The sequence below is a fragment of the Podarcis filfolensis genome (genome assembly GCF_964270895.1).
Source record: "Podarcis filfolensis genome assembly, chromosome: 15".
Lineage (NCBI taxonomy): Eukaryota > Metazoa > Chordata > Lepidosauria > Squamata > Lacertidae > Podarcis > Podarcis filfolensis.
In genome coordinates, this window is record NC_139618.1 from 4,824,808 (window position 1) to 4,839,439 (window position 14,632).

General features: G+C 43.9%; 1 protein-coding gene across 1 annotated transcript in view; it reads left to right on the top strand.

The window, feature by feature from the left end:
• The first annotated feature begins 4,778 nt into the window (after positions 1–4,778).
• The window catches only part of MED13 (mediator complex subunit 13), a 103,098-nt gene continuing 93,244 nt past the window's right edge, over positions 4,779–14,632 (top strand). Inside the window, exons 1-2 of the mRNA XM_083587373.1 lie at positions 4,779–7,580; positions 9,475–9,709. Coding sequence (XP_083443499.1) covers positions 7,515–7,580; positions 9,475–9,709 — 301 coding nt within the window. The 5' untranslated portion in view covers positions 4,779–7,514. The remainder of the gene's footprint in view (positions 7,581–9,474; positions 9,710–14,632) is intronic.

Consider the following 14,632-nt stretch of genomic DNA (forward strand, 5'->3'; position numbering starts at 1 on the left):
TTTTATTTTTTGGTAATAGGAAAATCATCCCACCGGCATTCTCGCTGAAGTCGGCTGCTTTCGGCGATCTCTTTGCAAAAGTGTTGAATTTCTCCTTGGGGACGTGGGACTTAATAACACTGCAAACAAGTCTTTATCTCAGTGCAGGGAGATAATTACTCTTAACGACCAAAGTGCCACAATGGAAACTTTGGGATGCCTTGTGTGAGAGCGTGTGCGGCCGTCCGCGCTTGCGCATCAGAGTCCTCAAAGCTGTCGTTGCTCTGGAGGACTGGCTGCTGCAGAATATCCCCTGCTAGCTGTGTGTCCTCATTTCGGTCACCATGGAGAAAACCATCTGCTTCAAGTTTCTTGGAAAGGAGCTTGTGTTCCAAACCCCCTCCCCCTTCCACAACACCCTGTCTCCATCCCCAGCTGCCATCCATAGACAAGCAATTAAGGAATTCATCTCTCAGGTTAAAAATAAAATAAAGCAAAAACACCATGCTCTAAATTCATTTCTAATTAGGACACACATGGATTTTTTTTTTACTTGTGTGTATATATCAGGGCAGGCCCTACCATTAGACAGAGTGAGATAGTGGCCTCTGGAACATAGGAAGCTGCCTTGCACCAAGCCAGACCTTTGGTGGTCAATTTAGCTCAGTATTGGCTGCATTGGTTAGCAGCAGCTCTCCAGAATTTCAGGCAGGGAGCATTTCCAAGCCATAACTGGAGATGCCAGGGACTGGACCTGCATGCAAAACAGGTGCTCAGCCAGGGAGCTACAGTTCCCAAATCATATGTGATCTGAAACACAGGGTGGGGTGTGTGTGGTTGCACGTTAAAAATGTATACAAATAATCATCATGACCCTGTGCCCTGAGTTCTAACCATATCCCTGTCCTCAGGAAGCTGTTCTCCAGGAGCCACCTTGAAACCACTTGGAATTTCACCAGTCTGTCTTGCTCTCACCTTTTTCAAAGTTGTTGTTGTAAGCTGTTCCAGAAATCTTCCCTCGAAGATCAGGGTCCCAAATATCTAAATAAGTAAATATTTTGGGTTGTATTCAACTAAGGGCTCGTCCACACTTCAGCTTGTCCCTAGCTTCAGTCCGGTCTGAGCGTTTTCTGTTTTACCCAGGAAAACCCACTGTTTAGTGCTGAGTCGGAGCAGAGAAAACTCGATTGACATCTGTTCCGATTCAGTGGTAAGGATCAGGAGGAAGTTGGGGGACAAGTGGAAGTTTGCTTACACCAAGTTTTGCTGTAAGTAAGAGCCATTGGAATTAGTGGGCCTAACTTTGTCATACCCATTCATGCAAATGGGTCTCCTCCGAGTAGGAATAGCATTGGTTACAACCTCCTTATGCCCTCTTTGTTGACATTATGACATACTCACAGGGTTGAGTAAAGATTATGAAAAGAAGTCCTAGTCTAACTTTCTAACCACTGCACCACACTGGCTGTCTAAATGGGATTTAAGTGGATCTAAATGGGCCCTGATCCACAGAAGTCACTGACGCAATACAGCAATTGTATGCCCGTCTGCTCAGATGTAAGACCTTTAGAGAGCTATGAAACTTACTCCCAGGCAAGCATGGATAGGATCACAGCCGAAATATGCTTTTGATCGTGCCACACGATTCTTTGCTGTGTTTGCTACAACAGAGTTAACAGGGCTGCCCCTTATGGAATAGAGTGAAATGATTATTAAAAATATCCATAATTAACTTTATTTAATGGGCTCGCGGGGGTGGCAGGGAACAGCAATGAGCAACATATCCAGCAGACATGATCTAAATAAAAACCCTAACAGCCAGCCTTTTTTTTATTAGGGCTCCTGTGCCTTCCGTAGTTCAGTAGATGAGGAAAGGTTGGTAGGTGCAACTTTTAACACCCCCCTCCCAACCACAGTGCTGAAATTTATTTTAGACAAGTTAATGATACAGAAACCCAAACAGTCAGAGCAACTGTTTCCTTTCCTAAGCTCCACTGGACACTGTTTCTTTTAAAATATTACCACTAATGATTCCTTCTAATAGCAAACTTGGGTGATGGAGTGTCACCAGCATTGTTGCTAAAACTGAGAAACAAGAAGGAACTAGCTGCATGCTTGCTACGTTTAATGTTACACTTCTGTTGGAGGTGAGGGGATAGAATGGAATGGAACGGAACGGAAACCTGACAAAGGGCATGCGTGGCTGGCTGGCTGAAACCTCAAACGGGAATATTCCACACATTTGTTGCAGGTCCTGTTTGAAATATTAAAATACCACCACCACCAAATAATAATAGCAACAATAAAATCCAATGAAGATTTTCCATCAGAGCAGGTTGGCAAGAATGATGATCAAATGAGAGCTTTTTAAACATGATTATTTTTTATTGAAAGCTGGTTCCCATTTCTTATTGATTATTGTTGTTGTTGTTGTTTAGTCGTGTCCGACTCTTCGTGACCCCATGGACCAGAGCACGCCAGGCCCTCCTGTCTTCCACTGCCTCCCGCAGTTTGGTCAAACTCATGCTGGTAGCTTCAAGAACACTGTCCTACACTGTCCGTCCAACCATCTCGTCCTCTGTCACCCCCTTCTCCTTGTGCATCTTTCCCAACATCAGGGTCTTTTCCAGGGAGTCTTCTCTCCTCATGAGGTGGCCAAAGTATTGGAGCCTCAGCTTCAGGATCTCTCCTTCCAGTGAGCACTCAGGGCTGATTTCCTTAAGAATGGAGAGGTTTGATCTTCTTGCAGTCCATGGGACTCTCAAGAGTCTACTCCAGCACCATAATTCAAAAGCGTTAATTCTTCGGCGATCAGACTTCTTTATGGTCTAGCTCTCACTTCCATTATTATTATTATTATTTATTATTAAATTTGTATGCCACCCTTCATCTGCACATCTCAGGTTCACAACATAAATTGATGTCAGTGGGGGGACATCAACATAAACCTGATGCACTCACCTGAGCAGTTGGGAATGGGTCACAATTCAAGGTGTTAAATACTAGCATGCAAAGCCCTAAATGGCATGGGGCCCAAATGCCTAAAAGATAACCTCCCTCAATATCAACCATCTTCTCCGAGATTTGGTGTTTAATACTAAAGACTATCAAAAAAATCGGCAGAGAGGAATTGAGAGAGAATTAAGAGCCTCGGATGTGAGGTCTCCAGGCTGATAGTAGATTAAGACTGATGGACATTTGTTGGGGATCGAAACCGGGAAAGGGGGTGGTGGGGTTTGGGAATCCAAAGGGTGTATAACTATAATCTGCTTTTTTATTTTGTTTTGTTATTAGTAAGAAAATTGGGGAATTCGTGGAAGGGAATTTGGGTCGACTTTAGAAAAAGGTCTTAAGAATGAGTACTGATGTATAAATATGGATGTTTATAAGTTAAAATTTGTTTTTTCTTTAAAATGAACTAAATATAAAAAGGTTAAAAATTGGGGATAAGAACTTGTTGAACTAACAATTTGAATTGGAATATAAGAAGGGGAGGTGTGGGGAAGTCAGGGAAATATGTCATTGAAAATACGGATTGTAAACTTTATGTGTTTTTTATTTTTTTATTTTTTTATTTTTATTTTTGATTTTTTTTTTTACTAAGATGGAAAATTTTAATAAACATTTATTAAAAAAAAAATATCAACCATCTTGGGTCCTGTTGCCCCCCAGCATGGAAGGCTCTTCCTGTTTAGGTGCAACTGTGTCCCTCACAACTGCTGTTTTCCTGCCCCTGGACCAGCTTGGAAGTACCGGATAAAAATAAAATAATAAGATTGTCAGCCACAGAAAACGAGTCACCTGTGGTGGGCTATGCCCCGAAAGGTGGGATATAAATGATGGAATTATAAAAAAAATGATTACTTGTGCTTATTTAGATAAAATGCATACTTGGTGAAGTCTGGATTGCTCAGTGTTTACTGTTAACACGTAAGCAAATTTAGTTATCATACGATGTTGGTGTGGATGACAGTAATATAAGAAAGTGTTTATCATGTTGACGACAATAATGATGGGAGGAGCAGGGAAAATGTAAAAGTAGTAATAGTATTGCTGCTAATAAGAGCAGGCTCGCTCAATTCCTGTCTGTAATCATGATGATTATACCATTATGACAATAATGTTGATAATAATGGACAGTGCAGGGGACGTGCAGTAGTAATAACAGCAACAGAGGGGGACAAACAGCATCCGATCAGTTTTTATGGTTTCCATTTCCAACTTTCCTAAAGACTTCTCTTGACATTTCACGACCTCCACCTTCCCTCACTGGGTTTGGGAGGGGCGGGAGCGGACAGTTGCCTGACTTAATTTGCTTATCTGATCTTAATGCTTACCGCTTCTTTGCAGTCATATGCTGCGACAATTACGCGTGGGAGATCTGTAACTGTTTGTTTTGCTGTGCCATTTGAAAAGCCAAAAAAACCCAAATCCCCGAAACGCCAATATTCCCAGCCGCTTTGCTCGAGCCTCCCCTTGCAGTGTCTCCACCGCATCACTAGGTGGCGCCTGCTCAACAGCCACCCTCCGCCTGAAACTTTTCGGTTCCACTCCGCTTCTCCCCCCGCCGCGTCTTCCCTACCCCGCCTCCGTTTGCTCCCTGGCGCCTCTAGCGGCCGGACGCCGCCTCGTCTCTTCTTTTTCTCTCACTCCGCTTCCGACCAATCCCCTTCCTCCTCTTCCTCCGGCTCCTTCCACCGCCCGGGGTTTCTCGCCCAGGAGCCAGTGGCTGCTGGGCCGCAGCCGGGGAGCCCCTCCACGTGACGCGCTGGCGGCCAATCAGCGGCGGCGGACTGGGGTTGAAAAAAGAAAAAGGAAAAGTGGGCGGCCAATGGCGGCGGGAGCCAGAGGAGGAGGAGGAGGAGAGCGAGAGGGGCAGGTTCCTACGCTCCCGACGCTGCTCGTCTGCTGCGGCCGCCATTAGAGAAGCGAGGGAAGAGGGAGGGAGGGAGAATAGAACCCAAAGGCGCCGAGGGGAAGGAGAAGCGGCGTCGCGCCTCGGTTTCTGGAGCGGCAGCGGCGGCGTCATGGGCTCCGAGAGCAGCTGAGGAGGCGAGCGGAGACGGAGGAGGAAGAGGAGGAGGAAGGCGGCGGCGCGGGGACTCCAGCCCTCAGGATGCCGCGGCTGGGCAGCCGCCGACAGAGACACCGCTGAGGGAAAGGGAGACCAGGGCGAAGAGAAGGAGAGAGGCCGGCATCGCCGAGGGGGCTGCTCGTGGCGCGCCGACTCTTCTTCCCCCGAGAGGCAGCAGCCGACCCCGCCGCCGCCTCCAGCCCTTCTTCGGCCGCCTTCACCTGTCACCGTCTCCTGAGGGGAGGTGGGGGCCCCAAGAAGAAAAGAAGCGGAAATTCCCTCACGGCAAAAATTGGAAGGGGGGAAGATAAAAAAAAGGAAGGGAAGGAAGAGAGTTTTGGTTTCTCTCCACCTAACGTGGGGACGCTATATATTTATATTTAAAAGGGTTTTGGGGTTTTTTTTAGAAAAAAGAAAGTTTCGCCTCCCTCCAGACACTTCGTTCTATATATATATATATATATATTCTGAGAGGAAAGTCATTTCTTCTCCTCTCTCCAGTTTCTTCGAAGACGTGGAAGAAGAAGAGACTCTTTTCTTTATGAGGGAGGGAAAAAAATATTTCAGTTCACTTCTCATCCCATAGACACTTTTTACTACCTTTTATTTTAAAAGGAAAAGCTCTTCTGTCAACTTCATCATCTCGTTTCTCCAGTGTCTGAAGAAGGAAAAGGGGACACCCTTTCTTCTTGCCCAAAGGAAAGAAGGGAGAAAAAGTCTTTTCAGTTGCTGCTTACCATAAAGAAAAAAACCCTATCCTCTCTGCAAATATTTGTGGCCTAGAAGATTAACCTGAGGAATAACTCTCCCTTCATTTTTTTTGGAAAGGGGACTTTTCAGTTCTTAATACCCTCAACCCTTCACAGATAATTCAATTGTTTTTTAAAAAATCATAATTACTTTTGGAGGAATAGCCCTGGTTTTTCTGTGCCCTTTCCCCTTTCAGTGGCTGAAAAAGAGGTTCCTTATACCTGTTTGAAGGTGGGGAAAAGGTTTGCTACTTTACTCCCTTAAAAACCAACAAACCAACCGCCATCCGCAAATATTCCTGGCACGAAGGATTGACCTGAGGAATTAATTTTGTTTTTTAAAAGGGCTTTTTGGAGGGGGGCACAAGGAGGTCATCCATTCCATTCCCTCTCTTTTTACCCATCAGCAGCGAAAAGGACACTTCAGTGTACTTGAGTGCTTGGATGAAGATTTTTTCTTTTTGGAGGCAGGCAGTTTGGAAAAGGGTTTTGCTCACTCAGCTCTAAGTGGTTCCTGCTTGGAACCTCTCTGTGCGTAAGAAATAAAAGGGTGTTTGGGAGAGGGCTTTTTGGGGTGTGTGTGTGGATGAGTTCATCTTGAAGTTCATCTCATCACCTCCTAAAGTGTGCTTGTTTTTCACCCATCTCTTTGGGGAAGAAAAAAAAACAGGGAAGAAGATATATACATATCCACCCTCCATTATCAACACCACTCCTGGCCTCTTCCAAAAAAATCAAATTTAGCAACTGGAAATCCCATCTGGAAGAAAATACGCGACTGGGTTTCCCTCCACTTCGATGCTGAGGATTTTAGAGGAGGATCCTCGGAGCTCTTGAGGGAACTTGGAAGACTCCGCTTAAACTCTTTCCCCCTCCCTTTCCCCCCACCTCCCGCAGGAAGAAGGGAAAAATTGTATATTGGGAAGGGGAGGTTGGCCAGTCAAGGATAACACCACCTTCTTGGGACAAACCACCACCTCCTGGAGACCAGAAAGTTTCCCTTCCTCCTCCCCTTCCAATGGCTTGATTTTTTATTCTTATTTCTGGAGTGGAAATAGAAGCAAAAACGACCTTTTTGCATCTCCAACTCTTGAGAAGAAACGAGGAAAGGACTTCGCACCGTATCTTCTCTATCTCCGCCCCCCCCCGGTCTTTTCTTCACTCTATAAATCCGGTGTGACGAGGCGGGGGGGACAAGGCGCAAGAGAAATTCCTGGATTATTTCCCACACACCCTACAGCCACTGGATTATTTGTGTATCTTCCTTCTGCCCCCACCCCACCCGTGTTTGCAGATTGAAGATCGTAAATCTTTCTATTTTTGCAATCCCTTTGGATCAAGTACCCCCAATCTTTCTCCCCCGCCGCCGCCTTTTGCCCAGGAGGCTGTGAAAACTGATCCCTCTCCACGAAGATTTTTCTTTTGCACTTTTTTTTTAAAAATTGCCTCTTCCTTCCTTTTAACCTCCCCGGGTTATTATTCCTTTGCCTTATTTGTGCGCTCTCCCTCCCCTTGATATCTCCTCTCCCCGCAATGTGTGTGTGATTCTTTTTTTTTAAAGGGGGGAGGGAAAAGGGCCGTTTTCCCTCGGTTGTGTTTCTCCCTCCCCTCTCGGTCGGCGTGTGTGTGTCTCTCGCTCGCTCGCTCTGTCTGTCTCTTTTCTTTCTTGTCGGAGGCTGTGGGATAATGGCGTGTGGGTTGTGGCTGTGAGGATGAGTTCCTGCTTCGTGCCGAACGGGGCCAGCCTTGAGGATTGCCATTCCAACCTATTCTGTTTGGTAAGTGGCTACTTTTTTTTTAGGGGGGGCGGTGTGCAGATCGCCGGAGATAATCATGCAAGGAAAGGTTGGAGGGGGGAGGGAGACGAGATCGCCAGGAGAGGGGAGGGAAGAGGAAAGGAAAGTGGGGGGGAGGGAAGAAGAGAGAGGAATGGAAGCAAAGCAGCCATTTTTAGCATTGCATCTGCTAGAGGAGTCTTCTGGAGCAGGCCTTGCCAGGAATCAACTAGCTCTCCTGTATATATATTCCCCTCTCTGTCTCCCTCCCTTCCTCCAAAGACTTTATGCCTACGACTCCCCTGCTCCAGCTTGCTTTTTCTCCAAATCATTCTTCACCCTCTTTTGTTTTTCTTCCTCTGATTCTCCACTAACTTTCGATTTCTCTCTAATCTGTTGTTGTAGGTGACATGATTACTTATGCCTATTTTATTGCAGTTCAATTTCAGCCTAGTTTTAGCTTAGCTCTTCTCTCTCCCACCCTCCTTTTTCTGCTTCCCAAGCTAACTTTGGTGAAACCCTCCCCTCACTCTCCCCCCAGTTCTCTAAAAGTGTCACCCTACTAAAACTGGCAACAAAAGTGGAGAAAGCTCCACTGTGTTGCTATTCGCAGGTTACACATTATTTGTTTATTTTTTAAAGTGTGTGTGTGTGTGTAAATGGATCCCTCCACTGTTTTGTAACCTTGCCTTATTTAATTGCTGCCGTGGAATTCAGTTAAACCTTCATTCAGTTAAGATCCCAGCGTGGGTTTTGCTGACCACTTTCTCACTCTGGATTTATTTCAATGCAAATTGGCAGCAGACTCGACCAGCTGGTGTTATTTAATCCTGAAAGTTAAAAAAAAAAAAATCTATGCCAAAGCTATTGTGCTGATGCGTAGTTGGGTGTACGGAATCCAAGCAGTCTATCTCTGCAGGATCACAGGTTACTGGCTGAGCTGGCCTGCTGCTCATGAGTGCCAGTGTCTCTTTAAAGCATGTCTTCCCTCTTCTCCATTTCTCTTTCCAAGATCACCAACTGTTGCAAATTCTGTCACTTGACAGAGGTGCTGGAACCTTCCTTGTTGAAATTAAATAGGCCAGGAGAACCTTTATTGTATCTATATACAGGGGAAGCAAGTGAATTTTGTGTTGAGTGGAAAGAGCACTCTCTTTATCAACAGCTGGAAAGTGAACCCTGTGTCAGTGCCTACCATTTCTCTTAGCCCCCCCCCTTCAGCTGCTGTTGAAACACTGGTCATTAAAAAAAACCCTCTTTCTGGGAAAAGGAGTGGAGAAAGAACTGTTGAAAGTTTCCTTGAATTGTAGTGGAATCCATTAAAAGTTTGGAATTTTTTTTTTTCTTTGTTGGTTCCCCCTCCCTCCCCATTTGTCTACCCATGGGGATAGTCAGTATTTTCAGTAAAGCCTCTGCCTTTCAAAATGATTAGGTTGTTTTGTTGCAGTGCTTCTAGTGCTAAGTGGCTAAGGGGAGGGTTATTAGTGAGGTGTTTATTTGCATTTGTAACAGATGTAGATTCTCTCTCAGGATACCGGAGTTCTCTATATTTGGAGATTCAGCAGGATTTGCAAAAGTGATGGTGTAGTTCAAAACAAGCACTTGATTTTATGATATTCTAACATCCTGGGATGCTCTGTTTGAATAACAAAACTCCCACTGATTTGAATGGAGCAGGGATTGAAGTCATTGCCACTGTCTTATTGACCGAAAGTGGTCATAAGGAGGTGGTAGGGAAAATGCATTTTTTAAGTCCAAAATGCATATGTGCTTAGTGAAATGGGAGAAAGACCTGCTGGGAAGTGAATATAAATATCTGTCTTTGGTAACTGCTGCAATTTTACAATGAAACCTTCCGGTTCCCTCTAGTCTAATTTCTGTTACAATTTTCTTTCAGGCCGATTTAACAGGAATTAAATGGAAACGCTACGTATGGCAGGGTCCAACATCTGCACCAATCCTGTTCCCAGTGACCGAAGAAGACCCTATCCTAAGCAGCTACAGTCGTTGCCTCAAAGCTGACGTCTTGAGTGTGTGGCGGCGAGACCAGAGGCCTGGGCGCAGAGAATTGTGGATATTCTGGTGGGGCGATGACCCCAATTTTACTGACCTAATTCATCATGACCTAACAGGTAAGGCAGAGAAGTCTTGGACCCTATGTGTGGTGGTATCATTCTTCAGATATACAATTTTATTTTGCTAGTTTGCTGCTCTAATAAGCTTGGGTTTATTGAGAATTGAGAGATGAAGTACACATTATCGCAATTATTCACCCTACTTTTTTTACTCTGCTGTTCAGAAATAATTATTATATTGGAACCTCCTTTGGTCAGGGACTTCTCTACAGCTAATGTTACTCCATAAAATGTCATGTGCCCTTGTGGTGCCAAATAAATAGCAAATACACAGAAGTGCAAACTGGTCTTCTGATTGTGTGGGAGAAATCTTGGAGGACATCTTGTGGGATTGCTTTGTTTTCTCTCTCTAAAGATATGTTAACACATTTGGAAAAGTGGGTGGAATATAAGCTTGAATATATAGAACACAAGTATCTGTGTTGAATGTAGACATCTGTGATAGTGAGGCAGGTGTGGAGTCATGTGCTTCTGTAAGTCATGCTGTGTCTAGGTAATTTTGTTCTGTAAGGAATATTTTTTGTTAGGTATGTTGCTAAAGCCAGAGGTACAGCTGGCTTTTGTTAGGAAAAGGAGGCTTAGATGTGGAGGCTGCATTGGCTGTTTTAAACCACCGTCTTGAAGTATAGGTGATGGGGAGGGACTATAGTTCAGCGGCAGAACACATGCTTTGCATGTAGAAGGTCCCAAGTTGGATCCTTGGCATCTCCAGTTAAAATATCAAGTTGTAGTCGAGGACTTCTAGAGATTCTGGAGAACCACTTCCAGTCAAAATACACAGTATTGTGCTAGATGGGCCTGACCTGATAAAAGGCAGCATGTTATAAGGCAGTTGTGTATAATTAAACTGGTGGTTTCAGAATCGGTGGCATATGATAGGCCCCACAGGTGTCACTTAGGCTGTGTACACGCTATACATTTAAAGCAACTCCCCCCCCCTTAAAGAATTATGGGCACTGTCCTCACAGAGTTAAAATTCCCAGCAACCATTCACAAGTGAAAAAATGTGTTTCAAATGTTCTTTAAAGATATGATGTGTGTGCAGCCTTATTCTTGCACATTGGCTGCTGTGTGATGCTTATTTGTCAGCTGTTTTGAGTGTTCATGCAGAGCATGGCGAGAGATGCTGCTCCAAGCTTGGGGGGGTGGTATGTAAAATGACAGCAGTTTTGTGGGTTGGGTTTTTTTTGAAAGTTGAGACTGGGGTAGCTTTGTGGAAGTAGATCTTGAGGAAAGGATTAAAGTGGGGGAGGAAGCTGGCAAATCTGAATTACCTGTTACATGCTGTTATAGATTCTGACCCACATTGTCTTCTCACCAGTTATGACCTGCTATTGTGACTTAGCTGCATAAAGCAGCCTGATGCTTTTTTAGTATGAATTGACACTTGAAATTTGAGTACATGTTGATTGCAGTAGGATCATATAAAACTATTCCTAGTTTGGACGGTTTTCTCTCTCCGCTCTGCCTTGGCAGCAATCTGGTTTTATGAGCCTGAAGATGCACTTAAATCTTTAAATGTCCTATTTAAACACTATAATCTCTTACTCTTATGTACACCTAGCACACTCTCTGTGCTATATTGAAAATTCCTAAATGCTTAATAGTCATTCAGGTACATTAAGCAGCCTTTCTGTAACACTACTACTTCCTGTTTAAATTCTGTGTAGTGTGGTTTCTAGGACATTTGAGCTGTGAATCAGAAGTCCCCGATCATGGCTCAGCCATGAACTCACTAGGTGGCCTCAGACAAGCTTCTTTCTCAAGTCTGTGAACATCTGAGGAGTATAAAAATACAGTTGTTTTTCTTAAATCAGATCATGGGAATAATAGCAGTGTCCTTCCTGAAAGGGCTGTTGTAATGATGACCGTGAGAGTACAACATGAGGCCATTTTGAACGCTTGAAATATGTGAGATCGCATGGCAGGTCATGTTTAAACTGTCTGCAGGCAGAGATAGTCACTAAATATAGACATGATACTGTTGTAGTCTTGGCAATAACTGTTCAGTAGGTAGTTGCCCATATCACTCCTTTTCCCCCTAGCTTCATGGTGATGCTTCTGACAGTATGTTCTCTGGCATTCTTGTCCCAACTCATGACTGGCAGCGAGGATGAAGCTGCAGGAGCGGCCTCTATGTAGTGCTGCGTGATTTCCTCCATGCTAGATGGGGAGGAAGGAGATCTTTATGATTGCAGCTGATCTGTGTGAAACTGTGTCACTAACAATGCTTAATGGATGGTGCTGTCTTCAAATGCCAGTGATCTCTATGGCAGCAATGGGACTTTTGGGTCATCTGGGAGCCATTGTCTTACCTGTTGCAGGTAACCAGGCCAGTGCCAAATTATAAAGCTGTGTTGGCAATTTCTTTTTTATAATGTATTTTTATCTTAAGCTTGCTTTTGAGCTACAAAGCATAACCCAGATGAAACTACAGTACCTCTGGGACACTGAAGATGTAGATTGGAGCGTTTTTGTGGTTATGGCACCCATTGTGGAACTTGGTGCCCAGAAAAAAGTGCCCATTTCCTTCCTTACGCTCATAATTTGCCTGTTTGTGTATTGGGGAATGGAGAGTGTTTTTATTAAGGAATGCCTCTTAAGATTGTAGTGCTTGGTGGCTGCACTGAGGCTGATTTTTAATATTTAATATTAAACATACAAAATTGGAAAAATACTAAACATGTGATATAAATAATGATAGAACAATGTAATCATGTACTGTACTGTTCTATTACAAGACATATAGAAAATATTGCTATGAAAGGGATAATTGCTTTTGGTTCTAAATTGCACCTGGTCTAAAATATTTTGCCTGTTTATGGAGTGTTCTACAGAGAACCAGCAACCATGACAAATATTTTAAAGCCCCTTTGATTCAGTGGGTTCATGCAGCATGCACTTGAGAAGCCTCAACTTTGGCTGGATCATGTTGGCTGTAAAGAGTTACAGTCCTCTATGTTCTAAAAAGAATGCAGACCTCTAGCTCTAGCATATATCCACTTTCACAAATATCTTATTTATTTCAAGTGATTATGGTAATTAACACTTGCTTAAAGCACTTCGTGTACAGCATTTCAGTCATCTTTGCAGCAGCCCTGCAATGTAGTTAATCTCTTCATGTGGCTGAGTCTGAGTGTGTGTGTCAGAATGCAAGAAGCTGCTGTATACCAGTTCATGTTCTTTTTACCTAGTGTCACCTACTCTGGCTAGCAGCAGCTCTCCAGCTTCACGTGCAGAAGGTCTTTACCATCCCTTGCTCCCTGCTCCTTTTTAAATTGAGGTACCAGGGATTGGTCCTGGCATCTCCTGGGTGCAAACAGATGGTTCATCTGAGATAACTCAGTTGGTAGAGCATGAGACTCTTAACCTCAGGGTTGCGGATTTGAGCCCCGTGTCGGGCAAAAGATTCCTGCATTTCAGGGGGTTGGAGTAGATGACCCTCGTGGTCATTTCCAACTCTACAATTCTATGTGTATCAGCTCTTTGATTAACTCTAAACTTAAGTGGCTCGCCAAAGGCAAAGAGGAGATCTGAAGAGGGAGATTCCTCATTTGTACCTCTGTTTGCTAGCATTTACACTACATATAGTTTTCTGTGTACATTATAAAGAGGGGAAGCAGTTATCGTTGCCATGGTGCCAGTCGACTTGAAACAATTGCACTAGTTTTATTAGCATAATCTTATTGAATCTCCATATGTACCACTCTTCTATAGGAGTACTTAACCCAACAGTGGCATATTATATACCAGAGAAGGGTTTTATTGTTAAAATCGCAGATGTGTTTTAAGTACTTGAGTTAGTGGGAGCAGGACGTGGTTAAAGCCAGTAGTCCTAGAACGGAGAGGCTTTTGCAAAAAAGGGGTCACTTGCAGATCAGATACTTGGGCATTCTGGTAGTACATCTATAGCTTCCTTATTTTGCCCTGTGAGTTACCTCAGTCATAACTTGCACAGACTGTCTTCTGTAAAGCTGAGCTGTAACTTAGACCATAAACCTATTTTTGTCCTGGGCTGCTTCCGAGCAAAGGCCAGTAGATTTGCAGGAGTATCTGTTTAAGCTTGGTGCATTAAGGCATTCAAGATGGGAAAGGGAGATGTCTTTCTTACCGGGACACTTTTTGTATTTTGGGGATATTCAAATTTTCATTTTACTCGGAACACCATCTGAAAGAATGGAAAGGCAGCAAAACAAACAAATCTGATTTAATATATTTATGTGATGGATGTACGCACACAAGAGGCTGTTTGCAAGGTTGCATAGGAATGCAAATACTGATAGTAATCTAAGCTTTTAGCATTCAGTTGTAGGAATGTGTGACTGTATCAGCCTGTTTTGTCCATCCAACTAGACATGCTAGGGATTTTGGTTTGGGACCTTTTGCATATGAAGCCTGTCCTCTACCACCAACCCATAACCCTTCATTGATTTGGAATGGGTGACACAGACGTGAGCTTGCATACCTGTCTGAGGGATCTACGGTAATTTCCTTCCTGGGAGCAGCAGCTTAGCCCTCATGGAATGCTGTTCCAGAGGGTCCAGCTTCCTGCTGGAATTGGCCCTTCAAAAAGGGGAATGTGGTAAAAACTGAAAAACCATCCCCTCATGCATGTATGCATGCATGCGTGGTAGGTAGTGCACAGTCCTTTGGATACTGGTCATAACATCTCATCGAGCCGGAAATCTATTTCAGCCTTTTGAAACAAAGCTTGTAAATTGTCCTATTCCTAGAATCACAGTGGAACCATTGTTGTGTGTATCCACGAGTTATGGAAGCTTTTAATAAAAATGGAGCAATAGCTTTCAAGTTTGATTGACTGCAGGGGTCAATGTAGCCTTGCAAATGAACCTTCGAAAGTGTGGTACATTTTAAGTTGATATAGGACATTATTGCCAGAGAATAATGACCGTAGTCTTG